The sequence below is a fragment of the Protopterus annectens genome, chromosome 5.part0 (genome assembly GCF_019279795.1).
Source record: "Protopterus annectens isolate FY-2018-M chromosome 5.part0, PAN1.0, whole genome shotgun sequence".
Classification (NCBI taxonomy): Eukaryota; Metazoa; Chordata; order Ceratodontiformes; family Protopteridae; genus Protopterus; species Protopterus annectens.
Genome location: NC_056735.1, coordinates 1,161,507,910 through 1,161,534,512, shown reverse-complemented (window position 1 = coordinate 1,161,534,512; position 26,603 = coordinate 1,161,507,910). Strand labels below are relative to the sequence as shown.

Sequence of the window (26,603 nt, the reverse complement as noted above, 5' to 3'; positions counted from 1 at the left end):
TCTATGCACCCTGAAATAACAGATTGGACCATTATTCCTCTTCCTGCCTCACACATGAAGGTGGCACAGTAAAAAAAAATAATAGCTTACACACTCCTCTTAAGTTTACCATATATATTTTCCTCCAAACATAATGAATTATGCCCTGTTGAAAATGTGGTTGTGATAATACGTATATATATATATATATATATATATATATATATATATATATATATATGTACATAAATATAGTCTACTCTGACCCTCCGAATTTACATTTCTCCGAAAATCAAGTTCCCGACTCCATTTTCGAGAAAGTGCACTTCTCTAAAAATGCACTTTCATGAAAAAGCAGATCACCAAATAGTAAGCGAGCTTGTTGATGTAGATCGCAGCATAGCGGGGATAAGGGAATATTCCCTTTTCCCCACTGTAGTGGGATCTTGGAGTTAGAATATATAAGTAGTGGGACCATGGGGTTTGCCAGCTTTTCTTGATTACTGTACCAATTATGTCCTTGAATTTCTGAGTCCCTTATTTTCTTTGCCTGTGGCTCTAAATACAAAGCAAATAAAGGCAAAAGGGGATACCCCTGCCTGGTTCCTCCGTTTAAACACTAGTTATTGGAGAAGAACCCCCTCACACACGCACACTTTAATTCTTGCCTCTGACCCTTCATATATCCTTCTAGTTAACTTTATTATTGTATCAGGGGAATACAAATGTTTCCATATACCTACTCATAAAATCCCAGTTTACTGTATTGAATGCTTTCTCTGCATCAACATCCACCAACAACAGCGGTATTTTATTGCATTCTGCTTCCCTCTGGAACAATATTGTTTTATTAATGTAGTCAGGGGTTGGCCGCCCCTCCACAAAGCCACAGTGATTCATATCTTGAGTCTTTCAGTTGTGGCCACAGCTTTGCTATTTCTTTCAGCTAGTATAGACAAAAAGTCTTTATAATCATGGTTTAAAATTGAAATCTGTCTATACAAGGCTGGGCATGATGGATCTTTACCCTCTTTGGGTAATATAGCCAGCACAGCTTGCTTCCAAAATACTGGTGTTTACCCTCCATTTAAAATACTATTAAACAAAATCGTTGAGATCTTTAACTTCCTTCCCTCCCAGCTTCCAAACTTCCACTGGAATACCATATTTTCCTGAAGTGTTTCTTGCAGATTTATTAAACATCACCATTTTTATTTTATGTTGTCTCCTCTTATCTTAACTGTTAGTTGTTGTGCCTTATCTTCCTCTAATGTTGGCATAATTACATCTTCCATATTTCCATTTGTGCTCTTTCTTGGTTTCCACATTTCTCTGCTTCATACATATTTTCATAAAAATTCCAAAACCTCTTTATTACTGCTGTAGGATTTCTGATTATTGTTTTTGTCATAGGTGCTCCCTAAGTTTGGTGACAACCATTTCTACTTTTTGTTGCCTAAGTCACTGTGTTAAATTTTTTTGTGTTTTGGAGTTGTCAGGAAAGGCTTGCTTAACAGCAGTCTTTTTAAACTCAGTCATGTTATCCAAATGCTCCCTTATTTTCTCTGCAATTGCTTCTCCTCTTGCTCTGTGAGATTACCCTTATTCTGTAATACTTCAATTTTTGCCAGCCTCTCTCAATAATTCCGAGGAATTCAGTTCTGAGGAAGACTGATTCTCAGTCGAAAGCGCTAAACTTGGATTTTTTCACTTGGTTTTATCATTGCATCAATAAATTGTGAAGGGTTTTATATATCCTTGTCGGACGAGCAGTTTGTTTCTTGCCTCAGTTCATCAATTTGTTACAATACAAAATGTGGTTAGGATGCATGGGCTAGGCTTGTAAAGAACCTTGGTAGTTAGCCCAGTATGACCTTATAATAGTAATCTACTTGGTCTCTTCACACACATGGTTTTCCTTATCAGCAGAGCTTGTTTTTATCCATTTACGTAAGCATTTCATGTCCCCATAAGTGTGAGTATTATTAAACTAAATGTGTAGGCACATAATTTACAGTTGCAACCTTTGTTTTACCTTCATTTATTTTACATCCTGAAAATACTTGAAACCGTTTTAAAATGTCACATTGCATCCTAATTTTGTATGTAGAACTTGTCAGATACAAGACAATATTATTTGCTGACAAAGCTAGTTTTTCTTGATTGCCGCACAAGTTACATCACTGAACTTATGAATCTAGTGTTTTGGCTAGAGGCTATAATTACCAAGGTATTTGTTTTTGAGTAAGTTTGCTCAATGTTGGGTCATATTTATGACTGAGGTATCACCCTGTAAACTTCATTTAAAAGCTGAGTGTGAAGTATAAAACCAGCTATGTAAACGCTTGCATGTGATATCTGTATTGCATTTGTTTTATTTGTAAGTCTAGCATAAAAAATCTGACATCTGAAGTTTAGGGAGCAGTCTTTGGTAAGCAACCACGTATACCAACATTTTCTCCTGCATAAAATAGAAGCAGTTTGACTTTTTTTTTTTTTTTACACTTCTGTGACTGGCTGCAAGTTTATGCAGTTTCATCCTTGGTAAGCTGTTTGTTACAAAACAGGAAAAAACATCATAGTTTGCACTTGGCCACATTATTGATACTGTTGAATGAAAATGCTGTGTAAATAAGATAATTTTGGTTTGTAGAACACCTGAGAATAATATTACATGTCTGAGCCTTTCATTCACCAGGAGTACTTGCCACCTCCTTGACCAGGAGAGAAAATGGGCTATTATTGATTCAGACATCTTAGTTTTCCTTGGTCAGTTGTTGGTTGGATCACCTGCCACAATAGTCATTATGGTTTGCATCTGCTGTTAGTGGGATAATTCTCTAACCTTGGTTGTTCGAAGAACCTGCCCACTGCTCTGATTCAAGAGACATATAGCTGATTAGCTACAGTAGTGCAATCTTTTGTGTCGTGCTCTGACGTATAGTGCAGTAGTTTGGTAGGATGTCACTCTCTAAGGAAGTTCTATGATTGTCATTAAGAAAGTGTCCCTTGGTGAGTGTGTGTTCATGATACTACCTGTTAATGGGCAAGTAAGTACTCAGGAAACTTCTTTTTTTTTTGGAGATTAGTAATTGAAGATAAAGATCATTTATTGTTTCAGAACATGCTTGTAACTGTTTTTATTTTCTTTGTTTTATTAGCAAAGGGTCATGGCATGCTTCAGAGCCTGGGAAGACTGGACTGTTTATCCTGATCCCTTCCTTATCCGACTTCAGAACATCTTCCTTGGACTTATGAATGTAGATGAGACAGAGCTCCCCAAGGTAATTATCTGATTCTTTGCACACTTATGTTTTCAATGTTAAGTATTTATGTAGAATTTATTTGGTAATAACATCCAGCCCCTCAAACTCTTATTGTATGGTATTCATTTCTGTTGTGTGTGTAAATACACTGAGATGGCATATTTACTTTTAGCAGGTATGCTGCAGTCTTTTGATAGTTTAAGTAACATTAAGCCCTGTAGATGTGATCTGATTTTCATATTTTTACTGAGGTGTTGAACATTAAGTAAAAATGCTCAAGTGTCTTCTACTGCAGTATTAATTGCTTTAGTAAAATATGTCTGAAGAAGTAAGATACATGTATAATATGATGCAAAATGCAGATTTGAACTCTGGAAGAGGTGCATTAAACCAACAAAATCTCTGCTGTCATAGGAAGTTGAAGATGACCTGGATGGTGCTCCTATTGAAGAAGAAGAGCTGGATGGTGCCCCACTGGATGATGTTGATGGCATCCCTATTGATGGAACTCCTCTTGATGACCTTGATGGTGTTCCCCTCAAATCTCTAGATGATGACCTGGATGGAGTACCCTGTAAATACTTTAATTTTAATAACTTAAAGCATGCTGTTGTTACATATGTACCCCACAGCTGAAACATTTGCTCGCATTATTTTTTTTTCACTTCTGTGTTGTATTTATTTCAAGAACATGCATTAAGATGTGGGTACATTTTTAATTAATTTATGTAATTACAACATGTTAACAGAGAAAACATTTTGACAGCTTCAAGGTGTTGTAAAATTATGGGTGTATACCCAGTTGTCAAAACGAATTCTTCAACCCTTAATCTTGCATTATCTGCAAGGTTAAAAAACATTGACTCGTGTTAGTGGTTTGTGAACAGGTTTGCAATTTCATCTTCCCTGTTGCACTGCAACTTTGATGCTAGGACAGTAATGGTATGTGTTAAGAAGTTTACTCCTCCTCTTATTATCACATACCATTAGTGTAAAACCATAAGGCATTGAAAACAGTTTGTAAAAGCATTGTATTTTCCAAATAGATGTAGCACATCTAAGCTATAGAATTGCAGCGTTAAATACATTGACCAAGTCTTCGGGAACATTCCTTCCAGTCATAATTCACATTTTAGTTGGACTGTAGAAGTAAGCAGCTCTGTTATTCAGAAGCATCTGGTCAGCTTGTTGCATATTTCTCACATACTTTGCACTTTTTCATTACTTTGTTTGCATAGTTGCAGAAACAAAGCTATTTTCATCATGGGATAGAGAGATCAGACCAAGGACATTCCTTTGTTTCAGAACAAAGCAACACTGTAAACTTATTTAGCTTGTAACATTACACAGTTTGCTGTAAGCATTTCTGGTCTGGAATACAGAAATCCATTTTGACAGTTGTAATGTCTGAAATAATCCTACTAGAAAAAAATCCATCTTGACACTTATATTTTTTGATATTTCAATATGTGGAACAGTTCTTCCTTTGATTTATCCTTTATCAGTAAATCGAACTTTTGTCTGCCTGTGAAAGTAGTAGTAAGTGAGCAGAATCTAAGCAACATCATATAACAATACAGTTGTTTTATTTTCAGATTTACACTGAGAAATGAATCAGTAGGATAGACAAGAGGTGTAGGGAAAATGAACACTAGGTTAGAAACACACCTACTGGTTGGAGTGCTTGAATGGTAGTGATCACTCCATGCATTTACATGCGTAATTGTCATCACTTTTCTAGTATCCATTTTGTACTATTTTATTAATGTCCTATACGTGAAGCATAGAAAGACTGGAATTAAAAACACCAAGTAAAAATCCTTTAAAAAATATAATTTTCCAACCCGAAAACAGATTATTCATACCGTAGTGATCCACGAACTCCTTTGGTGTATAGAGGATTTACAACTTTGAGATGTACCCACATTATATTAAAATCTCATTTCAGTACCCGAAATGATTATGCATTATTTTCTGACACATTCTCCCCTTTATCACTGAGAATTAATACATTTTATTTACCTGTGTTAACTCCAGAAGTACCTGTTTGACTTCATGTCAAAAAGGTCAGGATTTGATCTTTGAGTGCTGCTGCATGTAACAGCCATTTTGCATTCACCCCAAATTTGTTCAAGTCCACAAGCCAATCTGTAACTTACATTTCACTTTTTTTTTAAACATTCTATTAGTATGCTGTATTTCCCATATTTCGTCATATCTTACCCGTTAACGTCTGGTCTACAATATTCTGAATTTCATTAAATAACTTTTACTACTATTTTTTTTTCCTCAGGTAGTAATATTACATCTTAACCAACATGTTACAATGAACATGTCACCTTAACCTTTAAACTGATGTCTGAATACTGTCAGCTATGAAGCTGTTTGACCACATGCCTGTGCTGTGTATATCATAAAAATTATATACATGTTTTAGCTTGTTGTAAAAATCATATGCAGATGCTGTGCATGTTGTGAAAATTGTGTGGGAAATGTAGATCTAAAATAAATGCATTTCCTTTTAATAGAATTTTAATAAAATCTTGTGCTGTAATAACACCCATTTGTTGACCAGATAGGTTCAGTAACCACAGTTCATTTTTAGAAGCTGTCTGAATGCAATATCTGGTTAAGTGACTTGCTCAAGGTCACACAATTGGCAAATTAGAGCTTAGAACTGAGGGAATTACACCCTGTACCACAGGAACTACAATTTATGGCCTTAAGCCTCTGTGCCAACTTCCAGAACTGTTATTATTTGAAACCGTTTTCTTCAGAAGGAGAAGAAAACAAATCTGTTTTAATATCCCAATCCCTTTATTAGTATCACTATAAAATAAAAATATAGTCACTAAAAGTGTTTCAGAATTCGTAACTATCCTCTAATGCACAGAGAGAAAAATATCCTTTATGTCCCTCTGGTGCACTACATTTAACTTTGCAAGAAGTTCCGTTACTTTTTGTCTCATGATTTGAATGTATTATCTTCCTAATCTTTTACAGCTGGGTTACCTTTTCTCCCATTGTCTCTAATTAGTCTTATTTTACATATATTCTCCTCAAAAGAATTTGAGAATTATTAACTGCACATTACTAAACTCGTGCAGGAAAATCTGAACATAAAAACTGCCTTTAGAATGTTTTCATATTTAGTACTCTGTACCTTTAGAAAAAAAAAAACTTTTTGTGAAATTAAAGTTTGCATATGTGTACAGTGATTTGAACACAGGGTACGGTACGATAGTTACAATTGGTTTGAAACAGTTACCACTTCTTGTTAGTTACCACCCTTTACATGAATGAAGGTTTCCATATGTTTAGCCACATTTTTACCAATGTTGATATCCTTTTGCCAAATTTGTGCCAGTTTCTTTTCACAAACCATGGAATCAACATGAAAACATTGGTGATTTTCTGACACAAAACAAATATTTTTACTGGAATTTACTGTACGCTTCCTTAATACTTATCAGTCAGTGGTTAATCTTACCCTGAATCTTTTGCTGTACATGACTTTATTTTCCTTGGTTTTTACTGTAAACACAAAAAACGTTGTAGCTTTAAACATTTCAGCCATTTAACAGCTCATCTGTGTTTGCCCAGCTAGATTCTAACTCTTAACTAATTAATAACAGAAACAAAAGATTTTTCCTATTGCAGCCCTTTGTTTTTCCTCAGTTGTTACTGATTTGTTTAAACTGTGGGTAGAATTTGTAAATGTGATGACTTTCCTAGCACCTCTTGTCTGCATCTTGTATTAAACCTTGATTGCCTTTCACTCCACTCAGAAGTATTTCTTGTAGTCGGTGCATAATTATTTTCAGGAGACATGCTTACCTTTTCCTAATGTCTCTATCCTGTGAAAATATATCAGAAAATGTCCATTTTTAATACCATACATTTTAATGTGCAAGCGTTTCCCTCTTGTACTGATTCATAAAATCTACTTCTAATTTAAATTTATCTAGAGTGTTTACCTCATGGCAATAATAAAGAGCGTGAACTTCGTCAAAACATTTGCAAAAGAATTTGCATGCACACATTTGATTTTTCCCTTGTCAGTAATGCTACTTTGAACAATTTGGTCTGTGGCCAGACTTAAGTGGCATAATTTACCATTTTTATGTTTCAAAGCTCACAAACTATTTTGTCTGTAAACATGCAGTTCATTTGTTGATTTTGCAGTTTGTAAAAATCGCATTTTACTTAGAAATCTGAATACTCTCCATTTTGTTCTCTTCTAAAGTGCAACAGGTTAAATCTAAATACTTTTGTAATGTCTAAGGGCCCATTTAGACATGAAAATACCGCCTCTTTCCCATTACAACTTCCAAAACAGACAAAACATGTTAATTTGCTGTTAAATATTTATAAACTCTACTTTTTACACATTGCAGGTGTTTATCAGCAAATCGTATTTGAAATATGCCTGATTTTCAGCATGGATTGCAGCATATCTAAACTCTATTAATAAGACACTAATAAGATGCTAATTAGAACAGACTCTTAACATAGCATAACCACAGAATAAAATAAATGGACCAAGTCCTCAGGAACATTTCTTGCAATTATAATTCACATTTTGGATTGACAGTAGAAATGTTTAGTTGTTATTCAGAGACTGTTAGTCACCATATTTCTCACATACATTGAACTTTCTCATGACCTCATTCACATAGTTACACAGAACTGTTCATCATAGGATAGAGAGAACAGACCAAGGCCATTCTTTTGTTTCAGAGCAAATCAGCAATATAAGCTGATCTATCTTATAACATTATACAGTTTGCTGTACACATTTCTGGTCTGGAGTATAGAAGTATGTTTTGTCAGTTGTAATGTCTTGAAATAATTCTACAAGAGAAAATCCATCCTGGCACTTATATCTTTTGATATGTCAACGTAGATGTAACAATCTCTGGTACTGGAGCAGAGCTCCCATTTGGACTTTGAGTTGGGCTTGTCCCTCATGCAAAAAAAGGATTTATTTGCCTTTCTTTTGTATTGGCTAGCATTAGATTGTTGATGCTTTGAGTGTGGACAAATTATTGTGTATCAAGTAAAATTTTTGTATACCCCAATATGCATCAACATCATCTTACAATCTCTGTTGACTAGTTTTGTCATCATAGGCCTTTGGCCCATTTTCAGAGGAGACTAGAAATGGTAGTTACAGATATTAGGAGAAACTTGCCTAGGATACTGCAGATGACGTGGTCTCTCCATGATGGTTGTATTTCCCTTTGTGAGGCATTGGGAAAGCACTTCATTATATCTGTTGATGCTACACCAAGTGTTTACATGGTCTGTAAAATCACAAAAGGAGGTATTTCTTTCAGTATGAGTGTGCCTGTGATCCCTACATTGAACTATGACAAAATTGAGTGGAAGTGGTAGAACCGGAGCTTCAAACCCATATCTGTAGTTGGTGATTTTGGTAACTCGGGAGGAAGAGATGTTCTGTGTTTGGCAGCTTATGTTGATATGGTTGGTGTAAGGAGGACTGCAAGTAAAGTGATAATGTGATTGGGTATTGTAGCATTTGCTATTCCTTATAGTAGTAGTGGCGGTGATGCTGGAGAAGCAAAATTTCAGTGAAGTGAAAGAAGTCTGTTCACCTAAAAACATGGTTTTGAATGTAGATTGAAGAATGTGGACAGCACTTAGGATACTAGTGGTTTATTAGCCTGCATTGTTAAACATCTTGGAACAAAGGAAATTGTAAGCAACAGAATGGTAGCTTACATATCAGTTGTCAGTGCCTGCCTTACTTTATTCAGGGACAGCATGGGCCAAAGCCGGTCCCCACATATAGTGGGTGGGAGGCAGGAAGCAGTAATGTATGGGGCCAGAATTTATTGCTGAACGCAAAGACATAAATGCATGTCAGTTTAGAGGACTACCTCACATGTCTCTGGGGGTGTAAGAGTGAACTAGAGTACCTGGCAAAAATAGAGACAGACAGAGGGTGGACATTGTTTCCATACAGAAGACAGCTGAGCCAGAGAGCCAAATACAGCAAAGCAGCATTGCTTATCTGTACACCATAGTGATACCAGGAGTGGATAGCATTGCTGTTAAATGCTCCACTGAAGCTTTGAGAGTTTATATTCCAAGAATATACTGAGACAGTCATGCTGATTTCAGTAATGTGCTATAAAACCCACATTAACAACTGTAATAAAACATTGTTTCCTAAAGAATGAGTAAGTTATGTAATTGTATGAAGAACAGGAGATGCATTATACTGTAGCAGTACATAAATGGACTGGTAATCCTCTGAATTTGCCCTGTGAAGTGCTGATTTTATCCTTGTAATTTTAGAAATTTACTATGAAAAAACACTTTAGCAACTTTCATTTGCTGTACTAGCTGTTCAAAGTGATAACTGTTGGTCACAAGTGAATTTCCAGAGTTGCTAGACTTTATAGCAAGTTTCACATCTAACAAGAGTATGGAAGAAAGTCTTAATTTTTTTTTTATGATTTTGTTAGGGATGTTATCTCTGAACACTTAACAGAATCCCATATCTTCTCTTTTTTGTATTGAATAAAATGTAAATTAATTATGAAAGTCTTTTTAACAGGTCACAGTAAGTACAGATCAGAGAATTGAGGTAAAAATGAATTAAAAAGGAGCAGTGACACTGCTTTCAGAGACTGAGTCACCAGTGACCTTTAGTACTATTGCAGTATCTAAATACAAGAAGAATGCTTACATTTGGGTTGTGTCATAGTATCGGGGTTCAAATTGTATTGAAGAAAAAGGATGACTGACTAAATAGCTGTGTCAGTTCCCATGAATAGGGTGTTAAACCTTGGAAGTATCATGAGATGCACAGCATACCTCTCAACCTCTCAGCGTAAGAAATCTGGACAAAGGCCCAAAAATAGGGACATATTTTAAATATTGCACCTATAAACTTAGAAAGTTGCTATAACAGGTTTTGTATTGGGTATTTTCTGAAGGATATAATGTTGGAAACACATATCTGCCATTATTTAGTATGTAGTGACTTCAGTATTCAGTGATTTACCAAAAAAATCACAAATTTTATGAGGAACAGAAAAATAGGCAAAATCTGGACATTCTACAAAAATCTGGACAGTAGAAAGATATGATACAGAGTGATTCTAATGCATTATTAGATCCAAGATATGAAAAAAGTCACTTTTATGGTGGTATTTTCCTTTAAGGAAACATTTCAGAATTCCATAATAGAAGCGTCTTGGGTAGATCTTTGCTAAGGAAAGTCTAAGCTTTTACACCTTGGGATATTCACTAGTTTTGCTTGAATATTTAATGTGAATTTTCACAAAGAGGAACTGTTTAAAAGATGTTGGTAATCACAGTCAGAGTAATGATTACTCTGTTTTTCAGAATTTTAATGTTAAACTTCTCTGTTGATGAGATTGCAGCATTCATAATCATAACTATCTGAACTGATTTTGTTATTCCAGTACACTTTGGCTTAGTAAGCATTGCCCCGTTTTGGATGATTTAGTGCCTATTTCAAAGTACTGGTTTTACTGGGTAAGTTTGAGGTGAAAGGAAAGAGTTTAGTTAAATTAAACAATTGGCACTGTGTAGCGGTTTTTATGTATTTAAACCGTTCATATTGAAACAATTCTCTTGAATACTCTGCTAATTAGATAATTATACTTTAAGTCACAGTGATCCAGAATGCCATAGTGGATTAAAGAGAAGCGGACAATGTGTTATTGCACATTGTTTTCTGGGGATGCACATAGAAGGCTCTTTCTGATCACAGTGACTTGAGCATCACTTGGTGTTGCTTTCAGTACACAGTGTTCTTGTTTCGTTTCAGTGCTGTCAGTGGTTTTACAAAAGTGCTGGCTGTGAATGGTAGTATTGTTGTAGGAGTAGAACCTTCATGTGCTTTTCCGCTTGGATGGCTGTCCTGTGTTCATTATTGTTTATAGTTGGGGCGGTTCCATAAATTAGGAGAGGTTTTTTCTGAGCCTAATTCAAAAGTTAGCCTTTAGTGATAAGGAGCTGCACATAGTTTCATTGTTGATTGTTTGTGCAGATGATAGCCTTTACCATCCTGATTGTACATATATCAGAGTGGCCAGGCTTGGAGCCTCCTGGACCTCTTAGCAGGCACTATTCTCATGATTACATTTCCATGACTAAGGATACTGATAAAGCATTGTTTAGGGAAGTGGCTGTGATTGCAAAGTTCTGCACAGGCCACCTTTTCTTAGGTTCATAGTGTATAATGGGCTAACCACCACCAGAGCCTTTATAAGCCTAACCATGCAACCCAAATGTATCTCACAAGTTATTGTACCTTAGTGGTTATTTTAATGTTAGCTAGGGTATGATTTAATGTGTGCCTTTGTCAGTCAGAGACATAGGTGTTGGAACAGTGGATGGGAAATATGTTGGTCTAAGTTCCAGTTGAATAGGATTAGGGAAGGGCTCTGCTTTACCTGAATGGGAAGCCTATTCCAGAGAATGGGGATTCTCTAGGATGCATAATTGTCCCTCCAATATATCCTGTTTAAGTTGCAAACAAAGTTTAAATTCGTAGGTCAAATAGATTTGGTGCTGCTCATTTTTTGGCCATACAAAAGATCCATTGGAGTGGGATCCAAGGATGCTTTGTATGCCAAACATAAATCTCATCTGTTGAACCTGTAGGAAACAGAATAGAGATGGGGATTTGAGGCAATCCGCATAGGATGTTGTGTTTACATCCTGTATTCTTTTTGTGAGGAACCTCTCTGGAGTTCCAGATGTTGCATGTGCCTGATAAGGTACGTACTGAAGGGGGTGTTAAACTCAGTGATTGGTTTGATTATGGCTGAATACAGTGACACAATGATTTCCCTGGGCCTGGATGCCATGCCCTTACTTATAAGTTGAGTGACATAGAATGATTTTCTTACAATCTTAGACTCACGTTGGTCGAAAGCCAGGTTACTATATCTGCATGATTCCCCAAATCCCTGACTACTTTGTCTGCTTTTAGGGGTGTTTTTTAAATGAGGTAGTTTCCCCTGAATATCACTTCCAATAAGGTTCTATTATGCATTTCTTGGCACTGAATTTTAAGCCGTGGCATCAGTCATTTGTCCGTCTTAGAACTTCCAGTAAGATGTTAGTATCTTGGGGGGGGGGGGGGTTGTATGATTGCTGCTAGTTTGCAATCATCTGCAAACCTGATAAGCTAGAGGCCCTTGACATTGGCCTTGACATCCAAAAAATAGATTCCAAAGAGGAGCGGACCCAGCACAGAACCATGGGGTCTCCACTGGTGACTGGCCTTTTTGTGGAGGGTGGTTTCTCATATCCTAGCTTTCTAGGTCATGTCTGTGAGCCGCTTGCAATCTAGCGAGTTACATAGGGATTTATGCCTAATTTTAAGAGTTTGTTTACAGTATCTAAGTGGGTTTTTGTCAGATGCCTTAGCTAGGTCCATGTAGGCAGTATACATGGTTTAGCCTTCATCCATTGCCTTGGTAACCTTCTTAAAGAGGCCCACCTGCTTCAGAGGTGTGACCTGTCTTTGACAAAACCAAAGTGAGTTGGGCCCAGTCCCTGAAAGTTTCTTGTGTCATTGTTAATCATTTCCATGGCAGTACTTTCCATGACTTTGGATATGAGACTGATTAGACTAATGGGTCTGTAGTTTCCAGAATCTGTTGTCCCTTTTGCAGAGGGATGATCACTGCAGACTTCCATTCACCTCACACAAGGCCTCTGCGGAGTCTGTGGTTGAATAATGACAACAGTGACACTGATGTATTATGGGGTATTATTGAGGCCCAAGGAAGCTGTATTTTTGGCTTTAGAGAGTGCATTTAAGACCTGGTATTTCTTGGGAGTGAGAAGGTGGTAAAGTTGAAGTTGAATTTGTCAGTCATATTTCCTGTATCGCTCAGTTCCATGGATGTGGTTCCATTTGCCAACAGTACAGCACACTATTGTGTGCTGCCTTTGACGTTTTGGACATAGCTAAAGAAGGCTTATATTTGTCCTTGTCCTGGGATGTTATCTTTACCTCAAAATTTGCTTTGTTGGTCTTAATTATCCCTCTTAGTTGTCTCTTCAATTTGATGAGAGTGTTTTTTTTATGTTTTTTGTTGTCACACATCCTAATTTTAGCTATGACTTTTTTCTTTTGTTGTACAACTTGTTTAATTTTGGATTCCACCACGGTGGTTTGTTTTCTGTTAGTTTTGGGCTTCTGGAAGGCACACCAGCCTCTGTACAATCATTGGCATGGTTGTAAAGAGGTTCTGTGTATAATTCTGCATAGGCTGGTGTGTTATCTGGGTTTGGAGGGGCTTGAAATTTTGACAGGTTATCATTTAATAAAACCTAGTTTACCTTTGAGTAGTTTCTAAGAGTTTCCTGTGATGACAGTATTGATTCTTATTTTGAAAGAGACTGCTTTGTGGTCTGACCTTATCAGGGGGGACACAGCACTGCGGGAAGTGTAGTGTTCTGCCATATTTGTGAGTACCAGATCCAATATGTTTGTACCTCTAGTAGGCATATGCACTAACTGGTCCAAGGTGTTTGTGTTTACAAAGTCTAGGAATCCCTGTGACTGCAAATCTTGGGTCATGTAGAATTCTGAATTTATAGAAAGATATGTTAAGCTTCCCCATGAGTATGGTATTTGGTTGTATGATGAGTGTCTCCAGTGGATGATCTAGGTATGAGTTATGGGTTTCAAGGGACATAGAGTGTGACCTGTAGCTTGCTAGAATATGGTATGAGACTTCAGTGCCTCATCCTATTTAACCAACCTGGAGGTATGCTTATTATTGATGTAGATCAAGACAACTACACCTTTAGTCCTTGTCTGTGCTTTTGCTGGTCTAAATGTGTGAAAGGCACTGAAGCTTTGTTCTGCTGGGGGTTTCTCTGTGGCTTTATACCGTGTCTTGGTAACTGCACAGATGTCCGCATTCTCTCTTGGTATTAGACCGTTGACATCTGGCTCTGGAGTGGTGGGTGATTGTCACCAGTCTCCTTTTGGGTCTTCTTTCCTTAAAAAGTGCTGAAAATAAGCATATTGCTAACTAGTTAAGATGCTCAGTCCAGCTGCCTTTTGTCCAAGAAAAAATGGACCCTTCGGAAAATGGGTGTTCCTCATTGACCAGCTGTACGAAGCATTTTTCATTCTAAGAACTCTGGTAGTGAAGTTAAGACCTGAAACTATCATGCTGTGCTCAGTCAGACTATGGTATCGCTTGTGAATTACTGAAGAGACATGCTGTTGTACAGCCTGGACAAAGAGGTCTGGAATTTTGTCATAGATTGAGGCATTGTGGTTTTAGCTTTCAGCATTCCAAGGGAAGAAAACATACTGGTGGCTGACTGAGCTGTAACTCTAGTCCTCTTTTAGAGTTGAAGATTCTAAGAGTTCACTCTGGTAAGGTTATTGTGGGACTTTCACCTGGCTGTTGTGGGTATTTGTTACTTCCTGGTTAGTGTGCACATTTTCACCATTTTTTCTTTCATCATGACCTTCTGCAAGGGGTGTGTGTCTGTGTTTGTGTATGTAACCCAGCAGTGACCTGTAAAAATATTTTCAGAATAAGTTTTTTGTGTTTGCCATCTTTTGAAGCACCATTCTGCCTCTTGGATCTTGAACTCCATCATTCACAGGCTTGTCTGTCACCTGTGCAAGTTAGATAGATTGCTGACTGTAAAGTTTGTCTCTTTCAGGATGATGATGATATTGCATTTCACCAGTGGAATAAAGCCCTGACTATAGCCCAGGTGATCTAGCTTAGAGTAGTAACTCAGGCACCTGCTAGTGCTGGTGGGGATCGAAGAATCATGGCACTGCTTTGCTCATGTCTTCTAGGGGGAGGGTAGGAGTGTGCTGGAGGCGCAGTTAGTTCATTAGTGCTAGTGGTGATACTATGATAATAGAGCCATTGCTTTGGCATGAAGGCAGACAAAGAGAGGGACATGTTATAATGTAGGTGAGTGAATTTTTTTTGTGACACCGTTGCATGCCTGATTGGGTGATGTAGCCCAGCATACCCTAGGGAAGTGGAGCTTACAAGTAAAACTCCACTATGATGGCTTCTTGTCTGGCTATGTCCGACTTAGAGTTGTGCACCAGAGAGAGAACCCACAAAATGTAGCCAATGGGAGTTGGAGGCCTTCCTGTTTGTACAGCTCTCCCAGAAGGGACCCCCCCCCCCCCGTCAGTCAAACTGGGGTGCTGTTACAGAGTGAGACTCTTCAAAGACAGAACTGTATGGGAGATAGCCATAGAGGAGCTTGAAGTCAGTAGTGTATGAAGTGTAAAAATAGATAGTTCAGAAAAAAGTGCCTGGCAGATTTTGGAGTTGCAGTGCTGTTTTGCACGGAACCCTACCTAGTATTTCACAAAAACTGGGTGTCATATAGAGCTATATTTTCTCTTAAAAGTGGTATCAGAACTGTCCTCAGACTGGTTTGTTCACTTTCCCATTTTTCTTCCATGGGAATAGGTTAGAGGTCGTACAGCTGACATGCACAATCCACACAAATTCCTAAAGGAATGGTGCATGCATTCAAGAAAATACCATTTATCTTTCTCCTGTTCTACTTTAAAGCGATTTTGACTGTGACTAAACAAAACTAGGATGCATATAATTTGCTGACTGGTTTATTTATGGTCATCAAGTGGCTAATGTTGATTTGGCTAATGCACTCAGAACCTACTCACTAGGGTTGGCTGCTTCCAGTGTCTGTTTCAAGACTATCTGTTAAGGGCATTTGTGTTGTGGCATCCCTTCCAGGCCTTATTGCTTTGACAATGTTTCTTATAATCAAGCATCCTTTGGGCACCTCTCTGTTTTAGAACTCAGACCATACTTTTCTAAGCCGTTTTATAGCTTTTCTGGCCAAGGGAGGTTTTATTTGTGTGAATCTTTCCAGCTCCTGCCTACTGCAAAAAACAGTTATAGAGGCAGATATGAGTTAGGTGCTCAATGCATTGGTTTATCTGTGAGAATACTTCTGCCATGGCTGCGGCTTACCCTCGCCTGTCTTTTTTGAGGTGTGGATGGTATTTACACCTGTCACAGTGGATGGACTTTCCCCTGCATCAGTCAGGCAGGTGTATAATTTTATGTACTTGTTTGTACTTGTTTGCATTTTCCAGGTGCACTTGATCAGCTAAATGGGTAGGTCATAGTGATGAAGATATGAGCTGAGTCTGCTGTAGCATAGCATGTGTGAGCTCATGACAGATGGTGAGAGGCAGATGTGCCTTCAAGGCCAAGAGCTAGAGATTTCAACAATTTTAGAGTGTTGGCAATACTAAAAGAAGAAAATGTCATCAGTTGCTGCCTGTGGTAAGTATTCTTACAGATCATACAGTGAGTATATTTTTAATTTGTGGGTGTAGAGCCCAAAATGGTGGTGATGTGAATTAAAAAAAAGACCAGAAACTTGGCGTGGCTGTTAAAATGAAGACTGGAAAAAGTCAACTACAGACATCAAAAATGGGAATCGAGAAGAGGCAGACAGGAGATTGGGTATCTGAAGAGAAGCTTTCATCAAAGTGTGTGATTTGGAAGACAGAGTAAGGGGGGAATTTGAGATTTACAGTCATTTTTGAGGAGACTGTATAAACTGTATGAAGAACAATTTTAGCAATTTTACTGTTGTCTTACAACAGAACATACTGATAGAGAGTGCACGTTGTGTTCATATCACATGACGTCTTATAAAAAAGTAGCTGGAATAAGTAGTTGCGAAATTGCAAGCATACCAACAAAAGGAGATGTTTACAAAAATGTGGCAGGGAAAGGTTTTGAAAGTGAGAGATATCAGACTACTGGTAGAAGATGACTATACTAGACATAAACAAAACAAAATTATTGCAGTCATGAGGGAATGTTATTTTGCTGGAGTGATGTTTAAACTGTTGGCTCAAAGACATTTAGGAAAGCATATTAGGCAATGTAAGAAACAAAGCAATTTAACCAGCAACAACTGAATAAGCGGGGAGATGGAAGGTCCAGCTGGAAAGCCATCTGCAAGCCATGATAACACAAGAGAGAGGATACCAGTGAAACCCTTCCCTTTTTTCCAGAAGACGTTGTTGGAAAAACAAAGGTAAACAAAAGAGCTAGGGTTGTACTACGTGCCGGTGGAGCCTCGAAAGTGAACTGACTAAGGGAAGACTGAAGCAGATGTGAACATATAACTTAAGTGGGGGGAACTTAAAATGTGGTGCACTGAAATGTCACTCACTAAATAAGAATGAAATGTAGTTGTAGGGAGGATTATTCATTAAAAAAGGTTGTGCAGTGACAGAAGATAAAAAGGAATTCATCTGCAATTGTCTGCATTTTCTGTATTAACCTTGAATGTGAATAGGCTTGTAAGTATAGTGAAAAGGCAGGCTACCATCTTGCATTTTGAGAAATAGTGTAAAATAGCAGCCTTACTGGTCACCCATTTGGATAGTGCTGAAGAGAGCTCAATAAAGAAGGGAGTCAGTGGGGAGGGTATTCCGTTGAATACCCAGGGGTTGGGGAAGGGGGTATGATGATGATAGGGTGAGGAGTTCTTTTATAGAAGTAGAAAAAAAAGCTGGGCATGAAAGGTTCATGGCATTGAGAGGCTACTGGTTTGGAAATAAAATTACATCAGTAATTATGTTTATGCCAGTCAAAACTGCAGTTTTAAAACTGAGGAGAATGCTATGGAAAATAGGATATTCTTCGTGTTTCACTGTTGCAGTCATCACATTTGAGTTATCTGCTTGCAGTAGCCCTCATTCGGCTAGATTAACAAAGTCTTGAGTCCTGTGTTGGTTGCTGCCGCATCTTGCATGACGTCGTGTAGTCAGGGGTATAAAGCATGCAGCCGATGCCATTTTATCAGTCTTTCTTGCCATGCAGTGTCTGAAGCAGAAGCAATTCGCAAGTGCCAGTCGGCCGACTCCTGAAATTTTTGTTTTCAAGTTTCAGAACCGAAGTCCTCAAGTAAAGCTAAGTAACCCCATTGAGGAAACTTTTTCTTGCTCTTAACTGATGTCAGTAAAAGTCAGTAATCGTATTTCTTGTGGAAAGCAAATACCTCATAAAGATTTTTATTCTTACTGTATTCCTTGCCTAGGCCCTGACCACGGCGTACCTCGCTGTCGGTTTTGTGCCTTATTTAAACAATGAACTACTCGTCGTCTGTATATTTATGCTTCTAAATATTTCGGTACTCTGTTCAGTTATCCAGATATGGCTTCGGTAAGCCACCCAACTACCGACATTCCGAAAAAATGCAAAGATAAAGACAGAGACAGGCTGCCTAGGTCCAAAGCTGCCGACGATGCTTCTCCTAAGCTAGTTGCCAGTTCGCCGGTACTCAGTGAGGCGCTTTTGCAGCCCCTGACACCTGCCACTTCAGATTCGCATGGCTCTACTAAGACCCATTCGGAGTCTGGTATGCCACAAGATGCTTCAACTGTAGAACGTGCAGATGTCTCTACCTGGGATGGGTCCGGAGCCGCTGTGCAGGCACCGGCTACTGAGGGTGTATTCAGGCCTACTGACTTGCATATTAAACCGACACCATCTTCTTCAAGGCCTAAAATTCAATCCATGCATAGAAAACCGACGCCAGATCGCATGGTCAGGCCTCTATGCCAAAAAAAAAAAACAAATGATAAGAATGGCTGAAGACCTTATTACTTTAATCAGGGAAAGTCAACCTTCCCCCTCTAAGAGACCTAGGACTGAATTTGGCTATAATTCTTCTGATCAGGATTCTGAAATTTCTGTTTCTTCTGATGACCAGGATTTACCCTTATCTGCCTATGAGGATTCTGATGCAGAGGACTCAATTCCCTCTGCTTCCCCTCCAGAGGATTTCTCTTTTGGTGAAACCTTGCATACTCTTAGGGAGTATTTCCTCTGGGAAAGCCAGGATTACTCTGATTCTAAAAAGAGGCCTAGGGATTTCTTACTCCTGCCCCAACACAGGCCTTTAGCTATCCCCCCTGTACTGGACATTGTTGATGCCTTTACGGAGTCTAGCTTGGCCCCTAACTCTTTACCTCCTGCTCCCAAAAAAAAACAGATAGATATTACAGGGTTCCTGACTCTCACAAGTTCCTTTTTAAAAATCCTACTGCGGATCCTGAGACCATTTCATAGGGACCCAAGGGCATAAAGGCTACAACTGCTAAAAATCCTACCCCCTCTGATAGAGATTCCAGGGTGCTGGATAGATGGGGTAAGAAGGTATACACTTCTGCAACCTTGGTCATTAGGGCTTTAAATTGCCAGTTTCATATGTTAAAGTATCAGCAGCACATTATTGGATTGCTTATACAGAAAATTATGTTGATTCTTGACTGTGCTGAAAATAAGGATTTACAGGATTTAATGCATTCTGCTGAACAAGTTGGAAAACATACTTTGCAATGTGGTTTTGATTCACTAGAGGCATCTTGCAGGGCTGCTGTTAGTGGGTCTGTACTTAGAAGGTATGCTTGGCTTAAGGAGCAATCTTTGCCAGATTTTTTAAAGCTAAATTGTTGGATGCTCCCTTAAACCAGGACCACCTGTTTGGCAACAAAGCAGAAGTAGTACTTAAAAAGAGGGAGGCAAAAGCTTAATCTTTGCAAACTGTTAAAGAATTCCTGCAAGTGCAGCCTCCAAGATTTAGTAGGTGTTGGCCCTCTAAGAATTGGTCCTTTCCTGCCACTTCCAGGCCTTCAGTCCAAACCCAGACCCAGCAGAACACTTAGGTTTCAGTCCCAAGGTACGCACAGGATTAAGCAGTGGGGGGCTCCTACTTCCAAAGCAGGGAGTAGTAAGACCCCCCCCCATGGTAAACTGTCTCAATGATTTAACTTTAAAACTTCCAAGCCCTTCTCAACTGACTGCTCCTTTAGGGGGAAAGATTGCTCTGCAGGCAAAAAACTGGGAACTCATTACCCAGGACAAATGAGTTTTATATATAGTTTCCTCAATGATACAAATTCCATTTCCACACTTTACCAACCCCAAACGGTTGGCCAGATGTACCCCTAAATCAGTGGGCAGAGGCTCAAAAGCAAGTTCTCTCCCTTTAAGTATAAGGGCTATTCAGACTGTCCCAGAAGAGGAAAGGGGACAAGGATTCTACTCAAGACTTTTTCTGGTGCCCAGAAAAGACAACAACTGGTGTCCTATCCTGGATCTCTCAATCCTAAACACTTTTTTGGTGATCCCAAAATTCAACATGCTAACTTTTCACCATTTGCTTCCTATGCTAGGCAGGGATGCCTGGTTGGCAACACTGGATTTAAAGGAAGCCTGCATGCACATCCCAATAGGGAATCTTGCAGAAAATACCTACGCTTCAAAGCAGGCTTCATGCACCATCAGTTCTCTGCACTGCCCTTTGGCCTAACTACTGCTCCCAGGGTAATCACAAAGTACCTAGCTCCAGTTATTGCATTTTGCAGGCAAAGAAATATTCAAATATACCCATACCTGGACAATTGTCTAATTCAGGCAGAAAGCCAGGGCATACTATTGAATCATCTGGCATTTGTACAAAAAGTGCTAACTTCTCTGGGGTACACCATAAACGAAAATAAATCACATCTGGTACCCTGCCAACAAATTGTATTCCTGGGAGCAAGCTTGAACACAACTTCCCAGATGGCTTCCCTCACGCCAGAGAAACAAGTGCATTTCACAGCTTACTTCAAACTTATGGCTACAAAGACCCTGCTATCTGCAAGAGAAATACTGCAAGCCTTGGGGTTTATGGCCTCCTGCATTCGTCTAATTCCATATGCAAAACTGCATATAAGGAAACTACAGTGGTATCTAAAAAGCCTATGGTGTCAACATTCTCAGGATCTAGAATCAATGATTCCTATCATACCTTGCCTACGGATAGAGTTCCTTTGGTGAGCAGAGGCCTGCCACCACAACAAGGGACTGCCATTCACTCTACCCCCTGCCACCCAAACCCTAACAATAGATGCATCAGACTATGCATGGGGGGCTCACTTGGCAGGGCAGTGCATTCAGGGCAAATGGAACCCAAGTCAAATGCACGTGCATATCAATCAAAAAGAAATGTTAGCTGTGCAGTATGCTCTGACAGCCTTCAAGCACCACATTCTTCCAGGACAATTATTGGTAAAATGGACAACACAACTGTTATGTGGTACATAAGCAGGAGGGAACCCACTCTTACCCTCCCTGCAGGCTAGCTATGGCTCTGTGGAACATAGCCTTGAGCTACCAAGTGCACCTACAGGCTCAATTCCTGCCAGGAAAGTTAAATACACTGGCAGAACTAAGCAAGAAATCTCATGGACCCACCCGAGTGGAAAGTGAACCTACAGGCTCAGTTCCTGCCAGGAACGCTAAATACACTGGCAGACCTAAGCAGAAATCTTATGGACCCACACGAGTGGAAACTGGAACCAAAGATATTCAACATGTTGAGAAACAAATGGGGGAGCCCAGAGATAGACCTATCAATTGGACAAATTCTGCACAAGGAACTCCCCAAAAACAAGCTTGGAAAGTGAATGCCCTGTCCTTCACCTGGAAAAACTATCAGTTTATGCCTTTCCCCCTCTGCCTCTCCTCTCCAAGGTACTACTAAAGATCAAAACAGGACAAACCAAGGACAATACTTAATTGCACCAGACTGGCCACACCAACACTGGTATCCCTTCTTGTACAGTGTCTCACTGCTGGCACCATAGCACCTGCCTCAGACCCCTGTTCTGCTGTCTCAGCAGGAGGGCCAGATTTCTGCACCCACAGCTTCAAACCCTGAACTTGGCAGCCTGGCTAATTACCTGATCTCGCCATTCCCATCCCTCAATAAGCAAGTGATGGATGTCATTCTGGAGGCAAGGAGGCCTATTACTAGAAAATCCTATGCTGAAAAATAGAAAAATATTCTGTTCCTGGAGCCAAACCTGTGGGATGGGCACAGCAGCGCCCAGTTTACCTCAGATCCTTCAATACTTAACTGAGATGCTTCACAAGGGCCTTTCCTTTTCTTCCATCAAAATTCATGCCTCAGCCTTTTCAGCTCATTACAATACAGAACCACCCCTCTTCTCTCATCTACTGCTGAAGCAATTCCTCAGAGGGGCCAAAAACTTAAGACCACCCAGGAGAGCCCCTACTCCAGCCTGGGACCTTAACTTTGTATTGGAAAAACTCACTCTACCCAGCGGCAAGTGCAGAGTTGAAGCTCCTTTCTTGGAAAACAGCTTTCCTTCTAGCCATCACTTCAGCAAGAAGGGTGTCTGAATTACAGGCTCTCATGGTTGTGGAGCATTTCATCATCTTTCATGCGGACAGGGTTTCCCTCAGGATCAATCCCTCCTTCATGCCCAAGGTGGTATCCAGTGTGGCCCTTAATCAGTCCATTCATTTGCCAACTTTCTTTTCTAATCCACAGAACAAAGGGGAACGAATACTGCACCCCTTAGACGTGCACAGACAACTTAGATTCTACTTGGACAGGACAAAACCTCAAAGGAAATCTGAACAACTGCTGGTGGCATTTGCTGCATGGGCAGAGGGGAAGGCTATTTCAAAGCTAACCGTTTCTAAATGGATAAGCCATTGCATTCATTTCTGCTATAAGCACCATGGAAAACCTATCCCCCAGGGGATCAGACCTCACTCCACCAGGGCTGCATCTACCTCTACAGCCTTTCTCAGAGGCGTCCCTACCAGGGACATCCTAGAAGCTGCTACCTGGAGTTCTGTACATACTTTCAAGCATTATCATTTGCTAATTTTCTCTAAATCCAGAACTGGCTTTGCCACTGCAGTCTTGCAGGGCCTTATAGCTGGCCCTAATGCTATCTAAGTTCCTCCTCCCAACCATAGCTTTGGGAATCTACCCAAATGTAATGACTGCAACAGTGAAACACGAAGAACATAGTACTGTTGTGTACACTTACCATAAATGTAGATGTTCGAGTGTATTCACTGTTGCAGTCCTGGTTACCCTCCCTCCAGCCCCCTAACTTTTTTTGGCTATACGTCTACTTTCCTTTTCTATGCTTAAAAGCCTTTTTGGTGTGTTTGCTTTCTTGTTGGAGGTATATCTTTGTGCTTTTATATTTAATTGCTTCCCATTAGGGGGACACCTGACATCTGGGGCAAGAAAAACTGACGTAATGGCGTTGGCTGCATGTTTTATACCCCTGACGACCTAACGTCATGGAAGAAGGGACAGCAACCAACGCAGGACCCAAAACTTTGTTAATCAGGCCGACTGAGGGCTACCTGCAAGCAGATAACCCAAGTGTAATGACTGCAACAGTGAATACACTCGAACATCTACATTTATGGTAAGTGTACAGAACTGTACTTTCTCTTTTCCAGGCAAATGCCCAGCCACATGTGCTAGCCACATTTCTCCCCAGGCTGGGTGTGTTGGCATTGGCTGTTCATGCCCATTCTCCCCACTTAGCTTCCCCAGCACCCATTCCTCTAGTGGAACATTTGTCACCTGGGTCATAATCATGTTTTTTTTCTCTCTCTCGCTGTGGAGCTGGGCTGGAAAATGCTGTTTCTTTTAGTGATCACTTTGACTCAGCAGATTTTGTAGCTTCAGGTTGTTGTGTAAAAAGATTGCTATGTGGATTTCCTCAAGGGCAAGGTGTCTCTGAGGACTAATCATCTCCTGCCTAAAGCTAATTCAGTCTGTTCACTTGCTACTTTCTTTTTTTCTGAGCTTTGGAACAGAGTAAAGTACACTGTGCGCATATTGAACATTTGCAGAGCTGTTTTATTCCCTTTCTAGGTGTTCATGAGTACAGGAAGGCTTAGCAGTTGTCACCTTTACTGTGTTCCAAAAAAAGTGTTGCATTCAGAAGACAATTACCAAGTGTGTTGCCTACTGTATTTTTTCATAACGAGAATGCACAGTACTTTCCGAGCTTTCAAAAGGATATCCTCTCTTGACGGAGGCTACTTCCTGTGATCTCATGTCCATTGCAGACAACAACAAAAAATTCAGAGGAGTCTGAAGTATCCATTAATGTGTTCTTATACTTAAGTCAGACTCTTCATTTTTCATCTCATGTTTATTCATTGAACCAAAATTTAAGTGCAGATTGTGTACTTTTCAGTTTAATTGCTTCATACATTGCATTTTATATGCATGAAATTTGGGTGTAGGATTGAATTAATACATGCTAAATGTGAGATTTGAAGTAGTTTACTTCATTTGCTCTTCAACCTGTGGGTCTGAATATCCACATCGGCTCCGACATGGCTGCATTTTCCAGCTATGGCTCTGAGCTCCATGCTCCTCCCCTTACCCATAATGCCCACCTGTCTTCCTTCTCCCTTCAGATCTTGTTTGCCGGCTGAGAGGAAGCAGCGTAGTTCGAGCTTCAGAGCATTTGTGAGTTTTTTCTGAAGCATTAATTTGTCCCTTTTTGACCTTTCTTTACGTCTTTCTCTTTCAAACCTTTTCTATACCTTCTCGGGGTTCTCCCTAGTACAAAAAAAAAAAGTTAGCAGGCTCTGCCATCTTTCCTCCCATCTTTCCTTTCCGCGCGTGTGTTGTGTTGGGCTGGCTAAGGCATGGCGGATGCCTTGAAGCCAGGCTTCAAAAGATGCACAGTGTGTGGCCATAAGCTTTCTCCGGCAGATGGCCACACTCTGTGTGTGGTTTGCTTGGGAGTGCCTCACCTCCAGTCCTCCTGTCCTATTTGCATTGGATTTAATCCCAGGGCACTTAGCGACAGATGGGGCAAACTGATCCTTAAGGGCCTATTGCCATCTTCTGCTGGGAACGCGGTCCCACCTTCCCCTGTTGGGAAAGCAGTGGCTGCTGCTTTGTCTTTCCCTTCCTTGGCCTCTGGGACTCACCCTTCTGCCAAGAGGTCTGGGGAAGGGGATAAAGCCAAGAAGGACCAGCTTCGCAAACAATCCCCCGACCGCTTGTCAGAGGCCAGGCCTCCGCCGAAGGTTAAGTCTGTTTCCAGGTCAGTGACACCTCGGCTCAGGTCCCCCAGGTTCTCACCTGAGCCCACGGTACAGATTAGCTGCTCACCCCCTGGGCGCCCCCCCCCCCACCAGCTTTCCTGGCCTACTTTGGCGGCATCCTCCCACTCTGCTTGGAGCTTATCTGAAGCAGAGATGGACAAGATGATGCAGAGGTTTATCCGCACTCAAATTCCGATTGGGGTCTTGCCAGTGCCTTCTCCCACTGGAGCGGGTGCCTTTCAGCCATTGTTTAGACCTATCATTCCTTCTCCGATCCAACCTGTGGTTTTGGAGTCGTTGGATCTGAGGATGATCAGAGTCGAGGGGTCAGCACCGATTGTACCCTGTACCTCGATGCCAGCCAGTGCCTTGAGTGTGTCGGATCCAGCTTGATCAGATCTGAGCTGTCGGAGCCGTAACCTCGGGGTCAGATTAGAGGGAGTGCTCTCTGCTCCAAGCTTGTCGGAGAGAACCATTCTCCTCGGCGTCTCAGCTCCGGCTCCCCATTTGGATCATGAGGGGAACGGCTTCTGCTAGGTCAGCCCAGGAGGTCCGTTCCCCCTCGGCATTTCATGTGGTGGAGAGGGTTCTCGCAGGGTCGAGGCCTCTAAACATATTGTCTTCGGAGCCCGTCCGTCCAGACCCCCTGCCCTTGAGTGTGGTTCCTGCCGTAGTGCCCCAGGAAGTTCCGCCCTTGGAACAACCCACTTGTGAGACCTCCCCAGGCAGTCCCTCTAAGAAGGCCTCCCCCTGCGTAAGCATACATGTAAAAGGAGGCACTTGGACTCTCCTCTAGAGTCCCTCACCGAAGACACAGACCTGGATGAAGGGGAATATGCCCCAAGATCACTCCTTTGGAGACATCATGGAGATCCTTTGCCAAAGGGGGGGTGGTCCGCCCCAAAACCAACCTCTGACGAGTCCGTGTTTCTGGAGGCATTCAGCTTGGGGCCATCTACCTCTTGGGGTGTCCCCTCCTGCCGATCCACTTGTGGATCTGATAACATCTAGGGCGTGGAAGGAGCTGATCGGCCGGGCCGGGAGCGCTCCCGCCTGGGTGAGGGGGTCCCGACCGCCGCCCCCCCTCCAGGTGGAAGTCCTCAAGGGAGAGACCCACCGGAGTCCGCGGGACCCCGAGAGCTCCTGCCCGGCGAGGGGGGAGGCGTCCGACCTCCCCCGGTACCCGACGGCATCCTCGAAATATCGCAAAGTGGCCGGAACCCCTCTGGGCGGGAAAGCGCGGGGCCGCGGAAGCCTCGATGAGAGCGGATCTGCCCCTCCGCGGCCGGGGGGAGTTCCGCGGGGTCAGTCGCACCCCGCGGGTCCGTCCCGTCGGTCCGCCGGCTGGCACGCGATCCGCACGATTCGGCAGCCTCCAGGAGTTAAG

At 40.9% G+C, this 26,603-nt stretch overlaps 1 protein-coding gene across 3 annotated transcripts in view; it reads left to right on the top strand.

Moving 5' to 3' along the window:
• LOC122801567 (U2 snRNP associated SURP domain containing) overlaps positions 1-26,603 on the top strand; it is a 2,423,494-nt gene that overhangs the window by 2,127,011 nt on the left and 269,880 nt on the right. For all 3 annotated transcript variants that reach the window (XM_044071008.1, XM_044071006.1, XM_044071007.1), the window contains 2 exons: positions 3,141-3,263; positions 3,660-3,819. In XM_044071008.1, coding sequence (XP_043926943.1) covers positions 3,141-3,263; positions 3,660-3,819 — 283 coding nt within the window. The remainder of the gene's footprint in view (positions 1-3,140; positions 3,264-3,659; positions 3,820-26,603) is intronic.